This window comes from Colias philodice, chromosome 18 (assembly GCF_061535455.1).
Source record: "Colias philodice isolate Cphi_HAF_F1 chromosome 18, ilColPhil1 Martin Lab GWU primary, whole genome shotgun sequence".
Taxonomy (NCBI): Eukaryota; Metazoa; Arthropoda; class Insecta; order Lepidoptera; family Pieridae; genus Colias; species Colias philodice.
The window spans coordinates 3,755,272-3,779,973 of record NC_143103.1 but is presented as its reverse complement, the minus strand read 5'-3'; the positions used below and the strand labels follow the sequence as shown (position 1 = coordinate 3,779,973).

The following is a 24,702-nucleotide window of genomic DNA, read 5'->3' as shown; positions in this document are numbered from 1 at the left end:
TCGTTATTTTCTAAAATGTTTCTTAGTAACTAGACCCTTCCCATCACAGTAATATTGAACCATTTTAACCAGTCATTCTTAGTATGTGAGTAAAATGAACATTGTTGTGAAAGCCAATTGATACTTCGACGTTATTTAAATGGGATATCTATTTAGGATAATTTCGATATTCAAAACTGGATTGTTTTACATTACATTTACATAACCACGTGTCATGATGTTTATTAAAATGTACTATAGATGTTGGTTCGTTCTACGTTAATGACGGTCATAACTTATAATGAACCCTATTACAATTGAATTAGGTTCAATTAATTCGTCGTTTGTATCTGCGTCACATAGTGTTAAGCACTTGATAAGAAATAATGGCTGTTTCGTGAACACGCGCTGAAAGAGATATACCTAGCTAATATAATATTATGAGTATGATTTGATACATCAAAAATATTAATACATATTTTATTTGTAACAGAAAGTATCGTCAAAATTTTAGAAATGGTTGTGGTGCATTGCAACATGTAACAAAAACCATTTAAATAACTTTAAAATTGCGAAATTAAACAGGTTAAAGGATTTTTGCCTATTCCATTGTTTTGAACTTTTTGTTTCCTTCAAATACACAATACACTCAAGTGTCCTCACTTCAAATAGTTTTAAAACTAATCATTTGTTTACTGTATATACATATATATATAAGTACTTTGATAAGGTTTTACCGTCTTTGTTGTCTTATGTGATATTGCATTTAAGTCTGGATGCTTGTTCTACTCGTATTTGGAAGTCGATTGTTAGTTTTATTCGAAATAAATAAAATAATTAAATTTAAATACATTCGTTAAAGTTCAGTGTAACAGTGATGCAAGGAAACCGGTCTGGAAGTCAGAGTTAACGTTTCTATAAACGTGTTTAATTTCAATGATACCTTTTTCGGAAGCAAACTGAGAAATATTTTGAACATTCATATTACTTGATAATTTATTAAATTCCATTCCCGTAGGATAGAATACAAAAAGTTTATCGCCATATATTATCATACCTATTTGCTCCTACGAATTTCAGGCATAAGCAATTAAAATTAAAACTTAATTTTTCATCTTTGATGCGATAATATGAACGTAAGATAGGTATTAGGTACCTATATTACTTAAAAAGTGCGATATGACGTAGGTATCATATCGGATATGTGAATAAAAACTTTCATCGACCTTTACGTAACAAGCGCGTCTCCTTGCCAACATAATGGGGTCAATCATAGGGACATTAATAACCACTGGATTATCGAGCATTGGAATTTTCCTCGTAACTATAAGAAAACTGGAACGTTTGTTTATAATAGTGTGTGATTATAGACGTGGACCAATTACGTTGTAACTTGTACATTGCACCAAATAGTCGGGGATTAAATTCTTATAGGCTTTATAAATGCTATATCAAATTATGTATTTCAAATAGCAACAGCTGTCTAAGAAAAATAGATAGACTTCTAAGTTCTCCTCATTTCTAAACAGTTTCCGAATGATTTTTAACAGACTTACCTTGACGACACGTTTGGTCAGTTTAATCTTTCGCTTTTAGCCATATCCCTAATCTGGTCCTTATCAGTTTGGTTGGTTTTTTATCACATATGTTCGAGAAGTTTCTATGAGTAGAGTTCAATGGACTGACATCAATAAACGTTCGCTCGTTTTCATTTGGGCCATCATAATAATAGGTATTTAAGCAAGTTATTCTTAGGTGTTAAATTTCAGCGCTTTGGGTTTTCTTTAGTAATTTATAATTTTGCTTGCACGGGGCGTTTGTAAATGTAGGCATTTCTATGTAATGAATATTTATTACGTATCAATATCACTTTAAATTTTGTTTTTACCGTAAGTAATAATTACGTATGTTAAGTTCAGTTTTTAAACAGGTACCTAAAAGCTTTATCAAGTAATGTTTCTCAAATGACTGAAATACAAAAACAGTGGCAAGTCGGAATTGGGAATATATACCTAAATAATAAATAAACTGTTTTTCAGGATCCTGTGTTCATATTTTGTCTGAATCCGACACTGCAGGATATCTACAGCTGTAGACTTTGTATTTTTATCGTATTAACTTGTCTTGATAGCTAACATTGTAATACAATCTTGATACAATCGATTTCGGAAAAGTACGAAAACGCATGGTAAATCCAAAAGTGCATGCAATTGTCTATTTTATCTGCCGTGATCGTGTCATAATCTTGCATTCTTATATCATGATCAGCCATATTTTTGTGCGTTTTGAAATACACATACTTACTTTATTTTTTATAGGTTTATAAAAAAGAAATACTTAGACAAATAAATTTCAAAAAGAATAAGGATTGATCCTCAACACTTGTAAAAATCTATAGCTAGGTAGGTAATCTATAAATTCATGGGAAAAACTTGTCTTACTACTCAAAAGTAAACTTTTAAGTAATTTAAACTATTTTAACTTAGTAGCGAATTAAAGCCCCTATCAATTTTTAAACATGTCCTCCAAAATGCCATCATGATGAAAGAACATCACACTAATTGCCAGGTTTTCCTTGGCTAATATAACTTGTTTATACAGTGTTTTAACTAATACCATTATCGCTATCATCCGACAGACTAACTTTTAAACATTTTCATATAATATCTTACATTTAAAGAACATAATCCTCCTTAATAAACTTCTCTCTTAGAAGATATCTTTATTTATTTATTTTTATTTATAACACTTCATTGTACAAAACAATATAGGAAATGTGGTAGATACAAATTAATGAGGTACAAAAATTTTGCACAATAGGCGGCCTTATTGCTACACAGCAATCTCTGCCAGGCAACCTGGTAGGAAAGGAAATGTAAGAAGAATAAGGATAGCGCAAAAAGAAATAAAAGAAAGGATATATTAAAAAAATGCCTACATACTACATAAACTACATATACTGTACATAGATACCACATAGTTATATAAATATACTTGTATTATACACTACACAAACTACAATAATATATATATACCTAACAATATATACAAAAAGCAACTTAAACAACTTCTGAATTTGCGTCATCAGTGTTACAGTGCATTTTCACCAACGAACATAGAGCTAGAGCAAGAGCATTATTTTTTTTCCTTTGTTTATCGGAGCATTATTTCGTGATCTTTTAGTGCGAACGAAAACTCGTATTCAGTGTTGTTCAGCATTAGATCATTGCATAGAATATTTTCGAACGCACTAAGAACAACGAAAAAATGCTCTACTCCCGTTTACACTAAAATAATTTGATATACGGTTAGAATGAGCATTCGCTCGTTTGATGTAAATGCACCGTTATATGAAACATTAACAGCCGTACAAATAAAAACTTGCTTATTCAAACCTTATGCAATGCATAGATATGATAAGAATAAATAAAGAATAAGGATGTCATAATTTCTTACAAATAAATTTGGAATAACGTCGATGTAACTATGCTCACGCTATGCAATGGGCGCGAAGCGGCAACGTCGCAATTCATTCACAAAATTATGAAAAACATTGAAATTGTCTACGGTTAAGCCTTGGTGCTGTCATTTTGCTGACGCTCGTTTGACTTCGTCAAATTTGTTGTGAAGTTTCATCATACGTTCTGTTTATTTATTTTTTAAATATTTATTGGAAATAATTTAAATATATCATTAAATATGCAAGCAAATGATAGATAACGCTATCCAATATCTGGAGAACAGAAGATAAACCCACCTTGAGATAGAGAGTTGCCAAATAACTGGTACTCAAAACATACAACTCCAGGCTTAGAAGATTTATATTTTCAACGAAAGTGTATATTATTGTGATAAGTTTAGAAATAAGTTTTATGTATGTATGGTTTGGCGCATGTTGTAAATAAATAAATCATTATAAATATCAAAAGGGTTTTTCATAATTTCGTATATTTTGACATTTCATACAAAATTTTCCATTTCAATAGGTACGTAATGAAATTATTAATTTGCTCAACTTTTTCTACTTCTCGTATCGTCTCATTGCTATTATCTCAAATTTAGATTAAAAATTGCTTCTAAAACTTGTAAAACATAGCACAATGTACTAAAAGATATGTTATACTCGGTTATGTCAGACTTATACTAGGGTGGTAGCCGTAATAAGGACGGAATAGCATTAGTATGAATACTTATTACGAAGTTATACTAGGTTACATTTATTTCGTGTTTATTTGTATGATTTTCCCTTATTCTTAGTTTATTCTTTGCATAAAATGTTATAACTCGTTTATTTGTACGGCTGTAAATGATTTCGATTCTACTAAATCTGAATGCATTTGTTCCTAGGTTGTAAAATCCAATTTGGAAGCTAAAATGTAATAACGATATATTGGTGCATAAATAAATCACTATTGAAATATTCGATTCTGGTTTATTACAAACACCATAAATGTACAGCGGGCAAAACATGTTATATAATAAATATAAAAATGAAACTAGAATGATTAATCAAAAAATTTAAAAAAGAAAATTGAGGTTGGGTATTATTTAATAAGAAATTAAGAATGCATGTTTAGCCAATGGGCATCTGCTTTTCATATAGCGTGGGTTTGATTTTAAAGTCATAAACGTAGAAATTCGCTGGCATACATACAACAATGGTTCGTGGAAAATGTCTGAACGCGAACGCAACGATTATATGCGTCCACGCGCTTCCAATGAGGACATTAAAATAATACTGTATAAATATTAAATAGGCCTTTACTCTTTACTAATAAATATTATTCAGTAACTAAGCTTAAGGGAATACCTTCACTTTACATTGTATGTTACATATATAATTTTGATTTATTACACCGTATTTTAGATAAGGCCACATTATAACAATATAAATGTGATTGTAACTGATTGATAGCCCAAATAATTATTGAGAAATGTATTTGAACTTTAAATTATCATAATACCACATCGTTCTTACCAGATAAGACAGATAAGCAACGTCTTCTTTAAATAAAGTACGGCTAATTAAATACCGTAAATACAGTAGTTGATGTTACAACTACTTGTTTAAAGGCATAAACGCTTTATAAGGAATCTTGAAATTCAATTAAGATAAATTATTGGAAGTAATAAATGTCCCTAGTAATGCAGAAGTAGCTGTATTGGATCCTTATGAAATATAAACCTATAGGTACGGAATTGAATTAAAATTAATTGTTAAAATCTTCGAGGAATAGTTACTTGTTCTATTAACATAGCTACATATAGTTTTTTGATAACAAAATGTTCTTAGAATATTTTAATTAGATTTATAAAAATGAATTGTGTGCTAAAGTGATTGATCATAATATAGGTGGCCTATCTATATTTTTATTCTCTTTCATTTTTTTAACTCAAATTTTTCACCGGACGTGGTCTAGTATTCTAGCTAGTTAAAGCTGTCCATATCACATGTCTCGTTATCAAAAATACTTATCAACTTTTTTGCTACTATGCGAGTAATAGCGGGGAAAGATAAATACATCTTTGACGTTATCAGTCGTATGTCGATTATTAAGTCCGATGGACTGTTTTGTCGTTGCCTTTGTGTCTGAGACGAGGTCTTCACCAAAATGTTTGTGAATGGTGATCCTCTGCCCCAGTGTCCCGTCGTCGGCCCGTTTGAGGAAATCGGATGGCAAACGCAATGCCCAGTGTCTAGTCAATGGTCGAAACCACCAGTGAAAAACGTGTGCGGTTACAATGTTTACAGCGCCAACGTTAACGGTGCTTTTTCCACTCAGTGCTATAATAATAACGTATTCGTTTGCGACAACCCTGGATTCGATCAGTTTTATTCGGAACAACCTATAACCAATGGGCAAGTTTTCTACCCTAGGGTTGCCCCGCATCCGCAACTTATACAGCCAACAAATTTGCCATGCCAACAGAGGCAAGAATGGGATTATAATAGCATGTGCTATAATGTAAATGGTACACCGTGCCAGTTTACAAATGTCGTAGATTTGGAAGATTTTATGTGAGTAAAGAGTTATACATTTTTGTGTTATCTATGTACTAATCTTATTCTGACATAATGCTCTTCAAAAAATATTTACCATTATGTCTGAAATAAGTTGTTATTCATGCGACATCACAAGTGACACGGCGAATGTCATAGGTTACTTTACGTATCACAAGTCGTGTCTAATTTGTTTTTGTATTTATGTATTGTTTCGAAATAAACGATTTTTATTTATTTATTTAATAACAAATATGGCGGATTTTATGAGAAAAAACAAATCTTATTTTCTTTTAATTAAATTGAGTTGTTTAAAGCGACGCCAGAAAAAATGCTATCAATTTTTTTTTTTATAAATGCAACTGAGACGGCTTTAATATTTTTATCTCAGTCACCTTCATCGTCTATCCCTTATTTTATTCTTCACGTATCACATGATAATTTTTATCTGCTAATTCAGCATCGCATACAAGCAACGATTGGTATTACATATATGATTTTGTCGATCGTCAAAAAACCCTTATCAGCTCAACGCTTTATCTACAAAGTCATTACTTTGTAGGTCATAACCTGCTATTCATAATATGTACTTCAGTCTACTAATTGATAAAGTATAAAATATTCAAAAGTGGTCCATTCGGATTTGTATATTTTTGTTCGCGGTAATTTGCGGCTCGCAATGAGATGATAATTATAAAAGGAAACATACAGAACATTTGTAAATGATCCATAATATAATACTCGGTTGACAATATGTCGGCCTTACTTTAAATGTTTTAATTTTAAATAGAATTATTATAAGGGAGAGCGTTGTGGACAATGGCCTAAACCCTCATAGAAAGCCCGTATCCCTGCAGTGGGAACGTATATGGGTTGATGATGATAATATAATGAATCGTTCCATCAAAATATACTTAAAGTTAAAACATTGCCAAATATCGATAGGTACTCACTGGAAAAGCCCATTAACATGTTATCCATATCACCATTTTTTTTTTAAAGTGGGGAAATCTTCCAAAGATACCCAAGGCCCCCGGGGATGGAGCCAAGGGTTATGTCGGATTCTTACCGACTAAAACCCCACTGTGTTCCGTCGAGCCGCGCAGTTAGCCGGGCCGCGGGTACTCTTAGAAATCGTCCACGACATCCATATCACCATGGCGTGATATGACGAGGCATAACGTTGACTACGTGTAGATTAACGCATCGGATAAGAATCCCAACCAAACATAGCGACTAGGTCTACCTAGTGCCATTCCTTAAATATTTACGATCCTACTAATCGATTTGGCAACATGCCATATTGTGTTTATCAGGTGATTCGACCACGTGAGGGTAATGAATCCACCTATCTTGTGATTTTACTCTCCAGACATTGAGTCGACTTATACATTCATCTTGTCTCCTCGTATTTATAACTACAAGTGAGACCAGTACCCTTGTAGGTTGTTAATAGCTTTATAGTTAGGTCTCTAAGGCTTGTGTTGTTGATACAATATGGATGTTAAGTTCCAGATAACCCCCAGCCTGAGGTACGTTGCTATAATATGCCTATTGTAACATACGCATTGCATTTCGTTTCAACTGATAAGGATTTAAATTGTGGTGTAAATTATGCTTATTCATTGTTTTTCTAAATTCAGTAGCTTTTTTGGTGTTATCAAGGAAATTTCATGCATGTTCGGATCTAACTTAATCGTAATTTGTACCTATTGAGTATGTTATCTAAATCTCGTACTCTCGAGTCGATATTCGACAGTCACAATTTGGTAAGCGTTTATTAGTGAATACTTTAAGACGGCATTTTTTTTCTGGCCTTCTTAGAAATTGTTCAAAGTAGTTAGTATTTGATATGTATAATCTCGCTTACTAAATATTCTATTAGCTATAAATTGGCCAATATTTTTTCCCGACATACCTACCTCTTTGATATAAAAATAGCATTGTTTATGCCTATTTTTTTGCAATTTTCCCCTCATTATACTATTCAGGAAAAACGAGAAAATATCTGACTATCATCTAGTAGGTACAACCTGTAATTTAACTCCATTCAATCATCATATTAGATACATAATACATATTATCTACTCGCGGCGCAGCCGCTCTATAATAACAGTGCCTACAATAAAGGAAATAATAAGTGTCTGGACAAAATATGTATTTTATAACTTTGGTACCTACCATATAATTATGAACAAACAAGGAAGAACTAATCTACTTAATTCATATGGAATATTTGAAATTAATTTTGAATTTATTTATAGACCTTTTTCAAATTTTTACGTAATTTTTGTGTAGACTGTACCTACCTGAACGACTGTACCTTGATTTAAATGAAAATCATAAGCATTAATCTATGCAATCACTGTTGTATTAATATAATGGTGGTATTGCAAAGTATATATCATACAAAACGTGAATGCCTTCGTCACGACTCACGTTTAAGTGAAGCAATTGAAGCAAGTAATATTTTACGTGACGCTATCATAAAAAACATTTAAATATTGCCTAAACATTTAATTTTTGCAGAACCTAGGCAAGGTTCTGCAAAAATTGTTTGGAATAAAATCATTTGCATCGATGTAAGATCTGACGAACTAAATTGTAGAGTTTCTATTTTCTATTCGACCAATATAATAACAAAAACTTAAGGCCATTTTAATTTTTCCTTAAATATTAGATTTAGAATGTATAATTTGTATGTGTTGCCCTTTTTGTTCAAATAAAGAATGCATAGAAACGAAAGCCTACAATTACAATCAGTGTGAACTATAGTAGGGGAGCCCAGGATGCTAAATGTGGATTTACTCGAGCGTCACGGGAACCTATTAGAATTGGTAGATTAGACCATAGCGAGAAAAAAAGGTCCTATAATGTTTTCACTTTTAGCGGTGGGGAAGGGTTTTTTGATTTTTTTTAATTTAAAAAAGAAAAAAATTGGCTTGGAAATACTCAAGCGCGTTAGAGCGTATACGCACTATGCGGGTAGCCGCATTGCGGGTAGCCGTCCGGCTGACCGCAAGCACAATTATGTACGTAATATTCATTTCTATGCGCACTGCGATGCGGCTACCGCAGACCGCACAGTGCGCATAGAAATGAATATTACGTACATAATTGCTGCTTGCGGTCAGCCGGACGGCTACCCGCAATGCGGCTACCCGCATAGTGCGTATACGCTCTTAGATATTGATATTTTGCATGCTCCAGGACGTCACTGAAAAAAAGTATACGTTAATCTGACGATTTAAGTGGCGATTTAATCGCTATGAAGAAAGGGTAAAAAATTAAAGTAATATTATTCGAGCGCGTCAGATTAATATATGGGGGGGTTAATTACAATATAAGAAGTCCCCATTTCGCTAATCTGACGATTCGAGCTCAACCTTAGGGAATTATGGATTATTCAAATTTTCCAGCGGGGCCCCTGAGCGCACCCACCAACCATAACTGCTCATATTGACTAGAGGTACTAATGAATAGCTAAGGTACCGTCCCTTATAGTAATCTGACGCGCTCGAGTAAATCCCAAAATCCCCTCTTGGGCTCCCCTACTACTACGTCAGTAGTATAAATATAATGTCTTATGTAAAAGATTGTCGATAATTTCCATAAAATAGTAATTCCCGCAATCTTATAGACTCAAGTCTTCCGTAACTTAGTTCAAATAACACTTGAAAATGTTTTATTTAAATCATATTATCTCAGAAATATAACCATAAATAACCGTCTATGCATTTTGATACAATAACATAAATGCTTTTATATCAGAAATATGGATTACTTTAATCTGGATATCAGTATTACAAAAAAGTTAAAAATGTTAATATTTCCGTTGAAAATTCCGCGAAATTTCTAGTATGAAGTCTGCACTAACATTATAAAGTTGAAGGGTTTGTTTGCTTGATCGCGCTAATATTAGGAATTACTGGCATACTACTGGTCGGATTTGAAAAATTATTTCGTTGTTAGTAGTCCCATTTATTGAGGAAGGCTGTTAATTGCTGGCTATATATCATCACGCTTAGACCAACAGGAGCGGAGCAATGCGGGTAAAACAGCAGTTTAATTCAACCGCAGGGCACAGCTAGTGTACTAATATCAAAGCATGACTTTTAGCCATTTGTTTTGTAAATACAATTGTTAATATTTTGTACAGTTCAATTCGCTACAAATTAAAGATTCTGTTTTCTACTGGCTGGGAATCCATTAAATCTATTGTTCGTAATGCTTGTAATGAATACTCGTATGTACGTACTGTAAGTGGGTAGAGAAACAATGCTAGCAGTTGTTGATTTATTTATTTTGATAATTTTTATCGATTATCGATTTTAAGGCACTTCGATATCGTTATTAAATAATAGACCTTTATACGTCAAGATATTGTTATCAGTTATTTAAGAATTGAATATTGGTGTAAATGGATTTGATTAGGCAAAGCACTTTTACGGAGAATGTTGCTCACGCACTTAAAACACATGGAAAAAGATAATAATTATTTTAACGATTGTACTTTACCGTATATGCTCTTAAAGTTAAAAGCAAAATATAATTGGTTGTTCCCTAGCGACCAACCACTTCTTAGGCTTTCTGTAATTAGGACATATTCGAATTTCGTTACATTTTTATTAACTGTTAAATACATTACTTCTGTTGCTTTGCTAAATTAAGGGCTGATTTTTCAATCCTTGGTTAATACTTATTCGTCGAATAACATACTAAACTACCATTTCAAAAATGTATTCTTTGGCCGTATTTGACAGTTTATGGGTGACATTTCAATATTATCGTGTAATACTTTATTGGGCGGATAAGTTTTAACCATGGATTGAAAAATTGGCCCTTAATAAAACTTACTTATTAGTAATTGGTATCTTAAATATTATGTATATTTTCATAAGTGCGTTAATATAGACAAGGCATAGAATTATTTATTTATCCTTTTAAGTTATATGTGCTATTATCTCATTGTTTTACTGAGAATGTCTTCAATCAGAAACATGAAGTGTAAACTTGAATCAGAATTATAATAATTTTCTTATAATTAATCAATATTTATGGCGTCACCTAGGCGGCTGCATCTGTTCCAGTTAAAACTTATTTACTTGTCAAGTTGAACTACAATTGTGCCAAGCATTAATTAACATCTAATGTTTTTATAATGGTTTTCTGAACAAATGTTAATGATTGAGGAAAACTTTATCTACATATTAATTAATGTTCCTATCGATACCATAAATTTTGATATAAAACTGCGAAATTTAACATTTTCTTACTCTTCACATAAGATGAATATATCTACCTTTTATACACATGAGATTGTTGATACATACAATTTAAAGTTGCATTTTAACTTATCAATTGTTTGAACGATATATTTATAGGTCACATGGGCACACACCATGTCTTTGCTGATAACCTAGCTTTCCGTATGTGAAATGCAAATTTCGTAGATATCAATTTAAAGAAAGCTTCGACTCCGGCTTTTATCATTATCTATAACGAATTAGATATAGGTACTTTGAATTCGATTATCAATTCTACTTACTGATTATTTAAATTGAAGTCATTTATTGGCAGAATGTTTGGTAATATAATGAGCATGATAGGCGTATTGCATTTTCTCGACTGCAAATGCAACCGTTGCATAATACCACGGTAATGTAAGAAGATCCGCTGAAATACTATACCAAATATTCTATTTTCATATTATGCATTGTTCGTCACGTCTACAATGATCAAGGCATGCATATTTTTTAAATTATGTAAGCTGAATTCCGGTAAAGATAATAAACCATGAAATTCCAATTTCTAATCATTCAGACCAAATTGTGTCCTTACTGACCACGTGCAATGCCCTAAACAAACGTTAGGAATCCAACTTATTGAAATGTGACACAGTTCACTAGAGTACATTTTAGCCTTATTTAAATTCGAAGAAGTTGTGTTGACGGTTGATTACACAAAAGGGGAAATCCTCTAGAAAGTCTGCAAAAGGCAAACTGTCATTGAGGCAATTATCTTAATATATATAAATCTCGTGTCACAATGTTTGTCCTCAATGGACTCCTAAACCACTTAACCGATTATAATAAAATTCGCACACCATGTGCAGTTCGATCCAACTTGAGATAGGATAGGATAGGTTTTATCCCGGAAATCCCACGGGAAAGGGAACTATGCAGGGTTTTCTCTGAAAAAGCGGGCGAAGCCGCGGGTGGAAAGCTAGTTAGGATATAATAAGCAGTAGTCTTATAGCCATTTTCATGATCATCTCTTTGGCATAAAGATGTGCTTATACCAAATACTATATGTATAGGCACGATTGAAAGATGGTTGTAGGTGTTTGTATGAGGAAAAATAGCAATTTTTTGCACCGCGTCCATGATAAACGTGTGATGTAACATTGATCAAGATATCAGCGGATGTTCAACTCGGTGACGTAAAAGCCGATCCTCAATTGGAAGACGGGAACGCGATTATTTTAACAATCATCGCCAATTGCGGGACTCGCGCAGATGGGTATTGTCTATTGCGCACACGATGAATTGCTTGGATACATCACGTAGCCATGTAGAACCTGCCTGAAAGATATTTGTTTCCCCAGCCACTAGATACATACATGTTCAGTGTAAAGCGTCACGTTCCGTAAGAATAAGGTTTCCTACAGCTGATGGCCCGTGAAACTAAAATAAGGAGAAGAGTAGAATTGTAGCTATGCTCTTTTCTATATTTCTAATATTCTGCTATCTTTTTACAACAATTGTGATAGTCACTTTTCAATGATGTTAATATTAAAAGTTGTAGTCTAAATCATTTGCCTAGCTGTTTTATCAATTTGCTGATTATAATTCCTGCCAATTAAAACGTCGCTGTTTTATAGGGTGGGCTCTAAACTTGGTGACAAAAAATGCAGAATAATTCATGTAGCTATAATAATACCCAAGTCTTTGAAAAGTTTTAATTATTTACTACAAAATAATGACCAGTTTTTCTAAATTTCTGTAAACAAAACGGTACATTTCGGCCAATAAACATAACGCATTACCTTTTGTGCAAAGTGCGTCATTTCTCGGAAAGTGCGGGCATGTGTTGATAATTTAATTTAGGCTTTAAAATGTACTAAAAACTGCGTAATATTGTAACTAAATAGTTTGTTTGGTTTGAAGAAGTAAAACTTCTTTTCTATATGGATGAACATGGAGCTGTGGACAGTGACGAAAAATGAATACCCTTTCCCAGTGGCCACTGGCCAGTACCTACTACCTATATCCCTTATCTCTTAGATTTCCTTGTAACGTATGTCACATTTTGTAGTTCAAGGACTTATATTTACATAATATTAATTTGGTACCAAACCAACATTTTTATTTGTTCGAAAATATAAATATAAATAGAAAATAGTTTTAATTTTATACCTCCATTACAATGGATGTAACAATGGAAGCTTTATGAAAGTAATTTTCCCTGTAGAAGTTTACATCGAAAGACATAATGAAAGTTTTTAAACGTCTCTGATTGTGACAAATATGCTTCTTAATGATGGCAGTGGAAACTGGAAACCGGTTTTAATGTCTTTAAATCTTGCTAGACAAAAAACTCACTAGATTGTTAAGGGTGTATTTTTTACTTTCCTGGATTATACAAATGACGTTTTATGTCCCCTCCTATGACACTTCGAAATAAATAAATCATTTTGTGTTCGGTTGAATTGACTTTGGACCTTGTCACGGATATCTCGGTCAGAAGCTGTCAAAATTAAGTGTTTGTTAGATTATTTTGGGGAACGCTTAAATATTAACAGCGGATTGATTTTAAATTGATTGCCTATTTAAAGTTATAAGGTACCTATTTATTTAAAAGTCACAATATAAATGAAAACATACATTATATATATTAAAATAGGTATGATGTTCGTGCAATATAGTTTTAGTCTATTGTTAGTTTAAAGCTCAATAGCAAATATTCTAGAAAAATATAATTAGATCGGACGGTGACAAATATATTATGATGTAGATTCGGATTCTTAACACATTGTACATTTGTTAAAATTGTAGACAATTATTAATTGGTATAGAACGACATTCAAATTAAATAAAAAAAATATTTATTGTATACTAGTTCACTACAGGTAACAAGTGCAAATGAGAATAAAGTATAAACCATCTGCCAACAAAAGAGCACAGACGGACATTATTTTGTTTAAACGTTTTGATACAAAGCTTTTTATTATATTTACATTACAAAGTGATACATTTGAATTATAAATTATACACACTATTATTCATAGCCATAAATTTAAAGTTAAGCAATTTTGGACTTACACAAGGATAACTATTTTAAACGACGCAAAACTGTAATCGATATCATATTTGTACAAACAAGATTGTTTGTATAGCGATTAAAGTTGTTTTAGTAGCAGGAAACAAATTTAATGTTTGTTTTTTGTTTTTGCTAATTAAAATTTTATCTGTTTGTCAAATGATTGATTCAAAAACAGTTTAATTACGCGTGGTGTATCTTCGTTTGAGTAAAGATGATTATTAATTATTACAATATCTAGTTCTTCAGCAGTTTAAATTAAAACTTCTCGGTTTATAATTTGCACGAGTTTTCCATTACATTGCGCGCCGTAATTGGAGTCGAATACAAAGTTTTTATATGCAATAATGTTTCCAATACGTTTTTCCTCAATGCGTTGCGCTCATACACGCGCCGTTATCGCTGCCTCGCTCCTTATCACTCCCAAAACTGGCCCGTATTCGCGTTCGTGTCGAGTATTTTTGTTTTTATGTTTAGTTGTTGCAACAAGTGAGTTCTTTAGTTTTTGAAGTGGAACTTTTTTTGGCGCGTTGAGGGTAAAATTTCAAGGTCGCGTCATGACAATACCGTCACGTCATGGAGAGACGATGGTATTCATATATCTTTGAATCTTGCCAAAGAAGTTTCACTTCTGACACGTGTGCTAGACACACACGTTTTTTTTATTTATTTGTTGTAATTCACTGAGTTCTTTTTTAAATTTTAGTATCAGAAATCGTTATCGTTTTTTATTAGTACCTCGCAACAATATTGATTACGTATGAAGATACATTGAACTTTCCGCATTTAATTCGCAAAACACGTGGTCACGTTCGCAGAATCTCGGATTGTTTCAAGATGAAATATAAAAACAACAGTAATCAAAGTATTTTTGGATGATAAACTAACTCAGTCTCTTTCTGTATATCTTTTAGATATTTCACAAGATTATAAATGTTTCACATTTATAAAATGCCATGTTTTTGTTGGTAATGATTAGTTATACTACGAAGAGTTAGAACTACGAAAATAGCAAAGAAATGAACCAAGCTCTCGGCTATTTTTGAACAGACGATATAATCGAAGGGCGTTGAAGATGTTAGGGAGAAGATAAATAGAAGACTATGATGAGAAATATCTATTTTGAAATAGGATATTAACACCTCAAAGTTTCGGAATCACTTCATTATTTAGATAAAAGTTTAACTAATAGATTATTTCAATTAAGTAGTAGCTACTGTATTGATTAAATAACATTCATCTTATATATGTACATGGTTCTATCAGTTTAATTATTACTAGCTTACCACCCGCGGCTTCGCCCGCTTTGTCTAAAACCTAATAAATCCTACTAATATTATAAAGGCGAAAGTTTGTATGGATGTTTGTTACTCTTTCACGTAAAAACTACTGAATGGATTTGAATGAAACTTTACCACAATATAGCTTATACATCAGAATAACGCATAGGATAGGTTTTATCCCGGAAATCCCACGGGAACGGGAACTATGCGGGTTTTCCTTTGAAAACGCGCCACGCGGGCGGAAGCCGCGGGCGGAAATCTAGTTATATACTAAAACCTTCCTCTTGAATCACTTTATCTATTAAAAAAACGCATCAAAATCCGTTGCGTAGTTTTAAAGATTTAAGCATACAAAGGGACATAGGGACAGAGAAAGCGACTTTGTTTTATACTATGTAGTGATTTTCCATTTAAGATATAAATCAATTTTTCTTCTCTTTCTGTAATGTAGCCTTACTTGTTAACTTGTGCTATCCTTTTACGTAACAGGCCAAAGATATAACAAAAAAGTATACCTGCTTTCATTCATAAATCATAAACATTCATCACTAAAACATATAAATAATCATATCACGTTCTGGTCCACTGCAGTACGTCAATGTATGATAGACTAATTGAATAAACATTGCGGGTAGAAACGAGTTTAGAATACTAAGTATCAAGATTAGGTGATACCTAAAATTGGTGACTGGTCGGCACCTAACGTCAGTAGGTTTCATCAAGTAAAGATTTTTGGGTAAACAAATGGTGTTCTCAGGAAATTAACGGCAGTTTTAATATTCTTGATTTCTTGGAATAACCGTTCATGGAAATGTACTGACTGTACAGGCTTTTCCTTTAACATTTTTTTGACCTAAGCCTGGATACATCAGGTTTAACTTTAAGGTAGTGTTTAAGATCTAGGTTGGGTATTGTTTCGAAATAAACATTGTTATCAACAATTTCACGTCTGATTTCTTCCACTTGCTGCATGCGTTTGACACCCCGATAACGAAATGAAATCCAAATTGTATGAATTTAATATCTATAAATAGTTACATCAATTTAGTGCAATACATGAAGTTCTCGCATGATTAGATCTGGAAGCCATCATTAGACCGCAGTCGCTACTATATTTAAACGGTCATTTGTTGACGCATTTAGTAAATATTACAATTTGGAACATTGATAAATTATTATCGCCAACTAATGAGAAATTAATGGATTAACTGCTTGTTGCTGCGAGCACAACGCTAGGTGGTGTCGAGTGGGACCATTGTGTGAAGCATTCAAAACAAGAATATTTAAAGAATTTTATCATAGTATTTTGTGGGTGTTAAAATGTGTATACCGGGCTCGCCCGAACTCTCCGATGGCCGTCATAAATTATGCGCTGTGACTAAGAGGTGAAAGTTTAAAGTATTAGTAGAAACTATATTTATTCTTCCATTCCGTAATAAATATGCGAGTTCGGATTATTCACTTGGGTTAATTATAGCAATTATTACAAAAGCGGTTCTGATATTAATGTTGTTAATCTATCGAATGTTCTAGGTAAAGTTAACTATGTTTATTGATGTCACGCATATTGATTGATGATATTATAATGTTGCACTTTAATCTTTCTTGGTTTATCATATTATTATTTATTAAGTAAAATATGATTAGGGATTTTCTTTAGAACAATAACAGGTGATCGTTAAATTAATAGATAGGTATAGACGTAAATCGTCTTAACATATTAATTCAGACTCAGAAATGTCATACCTACTTAGGTATGACATTTCTATCCAAATTACCTAAAAATAAATCCAGTAATTTTTAAACGACTAAATCGCAGTTCTGTGGAACTGGAGATAAGCAATTTAATTTATTCAAATTACAAAAAAAGCCAATCCTGTTATTTTAAACAACACAATCTCAGCTCTGAACTTTTTGATGTGCTTCAAATTGTAATTAACCTATCCCCTTCCATCCCCAGGAACAACGAAAAGAGGAAGGAGAAATCTCGTGTGGCGGCACGATGTAGACGCACTAAGGAGATGCAGATCTTCGCCGAGCTGACCACGGCGCTGCCGGCCAAGAAGGAGGAGGTGGAGCAGCTGGACAAGGCGTCCGTGATGCGGCTGGCCATCTCTTACCTGCGCGTCCGTGATGTTGTGTCGATGCGTGAGTGTTTACTGCTTATCAAGCAAGATATATTGGATTTAGCCCCGTACAATTTCATGATGTCTTAAAGCAGTAGCGCCCTAGCAATGTCCAACGCTGAATTTAATACTGCTTGAAGACATCGTGGTGGTTACCATCCGCCCGTTTATGTGATCTAGCTGCATAGTGAGTGATGCTAGGTAATCTTAAGATTGTTATGTTACCTATGTATTGAGTATTGACCTAGTTGCAATCCTGTAGGTACACGAGATTGCCGGTGACCGGAGTGATTAATTTCATAAATATATATATTCAATGTATATGAGGTGATCTGAATAACTTTAATATTATTTCCTGTATCAAAATATAAGGAAATAAATTTTTGAACTGAATTTATATGAGTATTAAACCAGTTTTGTTGCGTTATCGTCATCAATATACTAATATAATAGCACAGGTATATTCCTAGTTGAGGCGATCGTCGTGTCTAAATTGTTTTTGTTTGTATGTATTGTTTCTAAATAAACGATTTTTATTTTTATTATTTATATTTTTTAATAATTAACCTTTTAAATTATACTTACATTTAGATATTTTGTTACCTAAAAACGTTTGTTAATTAAAAAATCAGCCTTTTGATAAAATAATATTGTTGTTAATCTAAAACATTCTCATAGGAATTAACAGGTGGCCCAATGACCCCATATGGATCATGTAATATCCTAAACAATATGCAGAATTTCGTAGACATTTTTATCTAATGGTGTGGCTATCCACACCAACGATCGTCATTATCATTATTTAATTTTCAAGATGAAAAAGATAGTAAAATATTATATATTTTTTAATATAGGTAGGTATCATTTCAAGTTTTTTTCGCTGTGTGTCTTGTATTAACTGCGTTTTAATCTCAGTGACGTATTGTATTTTATACTCTGTCATGATTTGTGATTATAATCGTTATTTACAATGATTAATTTAAACAACATATTAAATAATACAATACGCTATCATGCATATACATATATCATGCATATATATATATATATATATATATATATATATATATATATATACAGTAGCACCTCTATAAGTCGAATATCAAGGGAGACGCCAAAAAATTCGAGTTATAGAGTTTTCAACTTATGGAGGATTTCGACTTAGGCGGATTTTGATTCGACATAAAGAGTTTGAGGTTTATTCTTATAAATTTTGAGTTAGAGAGGTAAAATAAATTAAAATTCAACTTGCAGAGGTCACAAATATGTTTTTGAAGTGAAACTTCTTTATCGGGGTTGGAAAAAAATTTTGTGTTACATTTTTCCGTTACGCGCCATCTTGTTTTTATCCCTACCACGCGTGATTGACGTATTTCTGTAAAGTTGCATATAGTAAATTATTTTTTGAAAAATAAGGTCATAAAGAAGTTTCACTTCTTACGTGTGTACACTAGTACACGCACACATTTTTTTTGTTATTTATTATAAATCAACATTATTTCAAATCATTTTAAAATAAAAAATATGGCATTAAAAAAGTCAGTATTTTTTTTGCTTTAGATAATTTGGTTGTTCTCTAGCATTTTATAATCTATAAAGAGCAGAAAATTCTTCTTTTTCAAAGATACTGGTTTGCTTTATAAACTTTCGTAAGGTATTCAATGCGGTTCTTGCCTCTTTGATGGAAACCCATGGAGCGCATGTACTATTCACGTCTTCTATGTCATCTTAATCATTAGTATCGGTTTTCTGAGCTACTGAATCGATAATTTCGTCATCAGATATTTAACGCAAACACGTGTTTCGTTAGTCATAAATTAATTATCGTATACTCCTAAAATGTTTTCTAAGAAACAATAGTGTACTTGCACTGTCGGCAAATTCTTAAAGTCGGTAACTTATTTTTGTGAGAACAATAGAGGTAATAAATTCCAAATCATCAAGTTATAAAGGTTGTAAAATAAAACGTTGCTATGTTCGAGATACAGAGGTCAAATTTGATTTTTCGAGTTATAGAGTGAAAATATGTACCAAAATGGCTTGGAGGGACTCGGTGATTATTTCGACTAACAGAGGCTCAAAATTTCAAGTAATAGAGGTTTTCGGGTTTGAAGGGAAGGGAACAAGACATTTTTTCGAGATTTGGAGGTTTTTGACTTATCGAGGTTCGACTTAACGAGGTGCTACTGTATATATTAACTTTAGCTATCATATTGATTAGATTCGGTTGGGAAAGAAGATTACACGTAATGTTTTTCAAGTAAAAATATATCAATTTAATTTCAATTAATAATAAATGATTGTACTATTATTGGAATAATGCCTTTGTAAAACTTCGTCCAAAATTTACAATCCTATCTAAAGATGGTGGACATAATAAGATAGTAGCTATCTATACTTCTATACTATCTATACTAATATTATAACGAGGAAAGGTTTGTATATATGTATGTATGTATGGTTTTCACGCATAAACTACTGAATCGATTACAATGAAATTTAGCACACATATAGAGGGTAACTTGGATTAACACATAGGATAGGTTTTATCCCGGAAATCCCACGGAAACGGGAACTATGCGGGTTTCCTTTAAAAACGCGGGTGAAGCCGCGGGCGGAAAGCTAGTACCATATAATTATGTTATAACAATAAGGTTAAGACAAATTTTCCCATACTATATCAGTCAGTCTCTTATGTAAATATTTGTCATTAACAATCTTTACACGTAAATAACAATTGTGTCCAGCAGACGACAAGTAGGCGTAAAACCACAGTTTCCGATACACAGCTTTGGCACGAGTCATATCGGTTGCTATATTTGCGAATCGGTAACCGCAAGCCGCCATTGTTATAACAGTCAAGATTATGTCTCTCTTCACAATGGGCAGCGTTGGCCCAACAAATGATCGTCAATATTTGCCGCCATTACGGCGATTATGAGTAAACATCTACAATGATCCGATCATAGACACCTAGGCCATCTACTCTATCGTGATTGCCTCTACTCGCCCAGCGCTGCCCTTTGTGAAGAGGGCCCATTAGGTTCTAAACATTTTATGCATTTTACATATTCCTCAACACTATATGAGTCAAGTCAGATTTTCCATCTCGTCAAGTTTCAGAGAATGCATCGATATTGCCTTGACTTGGCTTGGTTTTATGTATGGTTTTATGCATAGGTTTTATGGTATAAAATATTCAAGCTGGTATACTAATTCATGCAAATTCAATATAATCAATACAAGTTTACTATAATTGTCAGACACTACCCAGAAAGCAATGAAATACTGTACAAACTCCCCTGTGTTTCTACAAACCGCTTTCCGTTGCGGAGTATTGTTAGAATGTATGCTAGATTGATTGTATAAAAACATATTAAGAGGAAAATGTTTATAAAGATTGCAGATGCAAGGGCAAACTGCGAATCTCTTTTAGATGCCGGGAAAATTTATTATTATATCATTGGTTTTTAAAGGAACTATTAACTATATATCCGGTTACAATTTCTAATGTGATATTCGGTTCTGTCCCTACTCTGATTTGAGATACTATCCTAACGAGAATTTTGCTGCACAATGACTTGACTATAATATTATATTGATTGGAATTCCCATGCAATATATACGGAGCTTTACCTGTTGATCGAACTGTGTAATAAAATCTAAACAGTATATCTCAATATACTCGTATTAAATGCCCTTTATTTATTGCTTTTATTGATAGCTTCATTATAGTTACGATGTTCAATTTATCTGACTTGAAATTACGGAAATGGTTATTTTATTGAGAACATTAATGATAAAAGCTGATTTTTAATTAAGATGCTTAATTTTATAATGGCTAGGTACGTATTAATGTTTCTCCAATCATACAATTTTAACAACTTTTTATATTGTAGGATTCTAATTTAGGATTTTGTATTAATTCTTGTTACATTAGAAAGTATCCTCATGGTTGAACCCAGAAAGCGTAATACTGCTGAGTGCTGACTTATTAGACCTTTAATAAATTTAATCATCACTAAAATTGTGATTGATGAGTGTGACTAAAATTGTGTTTAATAAATTATGTCAAAATCTGACTATTTCTTACAAGTGACGAGGAAAAGCTCCTAAAACAATTGTTGAAATGAGAAATAATAAGTAACAGTGTCTATCCACAATATAAATAGACTAAATAGTACACTCCGTTCGTAGTAACTAAAATTTACAAATTCTCCTTCCAGTGCCCGCCGATACTGAACCGCCTAAGCTGCAAAGCCCAAAAGGTCTGGAGGAGGTGCAATCTGAGCTGTCGTACATGCAGGCGCTCGACGGCTTCGTGTTCGTACTATCCCAGCAAGGGGATATAGTGTACTGTAGCGAGAACATCGCTGAACATCTTGGTGTGTCCCAGGTGAGTCCCAGGAACTTTAGACTAGATATACACTTGGTACTACTTGTATGGATTGAGTTGTATCGCTGTAAAAGACTGAAACTTCACCATTATCAAATGGTGAAGTTCTCTAACACATATATGGGAATTAATTGAATACACATATAAAAACTAAAGAGATCGAGCCAGAGACACGATCTTATTTTAACGTGTACGTTAGATATTAGTTTTAACTTGTTGTTTGAATTTTGATAATTTAAATTTTCTTCAGGCTTTATTCAAATCATGTATACGATTCGCATCTAAATTATGTATGTTGCGTCATTACTGCTGGTATTCCCAAAATATTGTATGCTTGTACAAATATAATATTATGATTAGCACACGTTTTAATAGACTATTACAGAGTAAAGCTGAGAATGGTTGTGATAATTGTTCGCAGAAATGAGATAGTGTATTAATATTCTTAAACACAACTTTGTGTAGGACTAATTTAAATACTTATAAAGTTCATTGCAGACTAATAACAGGCGCTTAATCAAACCGCAAATGTTAGAAATGAATGATCTATTCGTAGTAGTAACTACATAAAATGATCATATTATGCTGATCATCTTCGTTCAATAAGACTGTAATGGTGAACAAGACTTGATAGAATTTTAAATAAGAGATTAGTCGTATATTGCAATTACACTTGATTTAGAGTAACTTGGTTGGTGGGACCTTCAGAAAAGAAATAAGAACATTAGAAGAGCATTTTAAGAGCGAGTAAAACCGTGTCCTGAAAGCTAGATGTTGTATAAATATAATAAATTGAAGCCCTAAGTGGATTATAAAATAATTTTCCGCTTAGCCATAAATGCACAATAGGGTAATAATAAAGTAATAATTAGGAAATAACATATAAATTAAATTCATTATTATGTATGTATTTGTTGTATTTGAGTTGAGACGTTATAGGTACTACACATTACAATGCGTATGCGAACTTATTTAGGTCAATTTAATCCTATAGTTGGATGCATTTTAATTAAGTAATGTTCTATCAATGCAAATCGTAGTCTTCTAACTAATTTAATCTCTTTCCTTAGTACGTTGTTAGAAAGAGATGTAGAGACTAGATACGACTTAGTTCCTATTAACAGACTTGTCGCTTTCGATTAATTTATATTACAATAATTGTAAGGTCATTCACAGATACTAAAGCTCTAAATAGAAGTGAATGTGAAATTTATTAATTCACGGTCAAATTCTTTACTATGTTTACCCAAAATAATTTATTTATTTATATACTCTTTATTGCACACACAAAGTTTGACAAAATCAGGATATTATACTAAGCAATTGGCGGCTTTATTGCTTAACAGCAAAAATCTAAAATGTTAATTCCATACTAGTAGGTAAACGGTGCCTTTCAAACTTACTAGATAAAATTTACTTTACTTACTTCGTATAGGTACTGGAGGAAATTGCTTGGAGCAATAAAGCCGCCCTTTGCATCAAATGTCCTGTCTGTGTGTGTGAAATTTATATTTATGTTTTGTATGCAATAAAGATTATAAATAAATAAAGGTTTATTATAACCAAACTCAATTTATAATTTTTAGAGACCTCGTTTTAGGGAATTTCAATGACAAAACAGAAGAATTAAGTATAGCGTTTAATTGACCTTTAGAACTTATTATACACGTGTTATTTTCTTATATAAAATAGGCGTATTATATATTTACTCTTTATTATATTATTACCCTATAAGTAAAAACAATATTGTTCATAATTCGCATAATTGTTTAATTAATTAATATGTATCGAGAAATGATTACGAAGGTATCAGTAATAAAATCTGAATACAAATGATGTTTGATAACCTTAAATTACAATACCTAGTATTAAAATAGTTTAACCATTTTATTCCACATCGACATTCTTTCATATTGTATACTAGTTGCGCTCCGCGGTTTCACCCGCGTGGTTCCGCTACTGTTGGTCTTAGCGTGATGATATATAGCCTATAGCCTTCCTCGATAAATGGGCTATCTAACACCGAAATAATTTTTCAAATTTGACCAGTAATTCCTTAGATTAGCGCGTTCAAACAAACAAACAAACTCATCAGCTTTATAATATTAGTATAGATACTGATAGTGTACAAATAAACAGAGATTTTATTGTTGTTTTTTTCACAGATGGAAATTATGGGACAGAGCGTCTTCGAATTCAGTCACCCGTGCGACCACGATGAAATCCGTGACGCGCTGCGGTCCAGCAATGTTGACAAGCGCGATCTGCTGCTGCGTCTCAAGTGCACGCTCACCAGCAAGGGGCGGAACGTGCACCTCAAGTCCGCTTCTTATAAGGTAGCTATCTATCTTTCTTTCTTTTCAACCACGATGAGATCCGTAAATGTGCATTTGAAGATGGCTTCTTTTGGATTGGATGCGTGTGAGGGACCTTGTAGTTTGCTGAAGGAGCATTGAAATCTTATACAAGGAACGTATATTTGTAATGAAATAAAAATAACTAAAAATAGTATCATTCGCAAGTCTACAACGCATTTATCACTTTAATATGTCTTGCTTTATTATTTACTAGCTTTCCGCCCGCGGCTTCGCCCGC

At 32.7% G+C, this 24,702-nt stretch overlaps 1 protein-coding gene across 3 annotated transcripts in view; it reads left to right on the top strand.

The window, feature by feature from the left end:
* LOC149480337 (uncharacterized) overlaps positions 1 to 24,702 on the top strand; it is an 80,653-nt gene that overhangs the window by 4,707 nt on the left and 51,244 nt on the right. For 2 of the 3 annotated variants that reach the window (XM_089706465.1, XM_089706466.1), the window contains exons 2-4: positions 17,546 to 17,733; positions 21,938 to 22,107; positions 24,273 to 24,443. In XM_089706465.1, the coding sequence (XP_089562591.1) occupies positions 17,546 to 17,733; positions 21,938 to 22,107; positions 24,273 to 24,443 (529 nt within the window). Of the gene's footprint in view, positions 1 to 5,576; positions 5,999 to 17,545; positions 17,734 to 21,937; positions 22,108 to 24,272; positions 24,444 to 24,702 lie in introns of those variants that run through there. The other variant, XM_089706467.1, reaches the window with a different exon arrangement.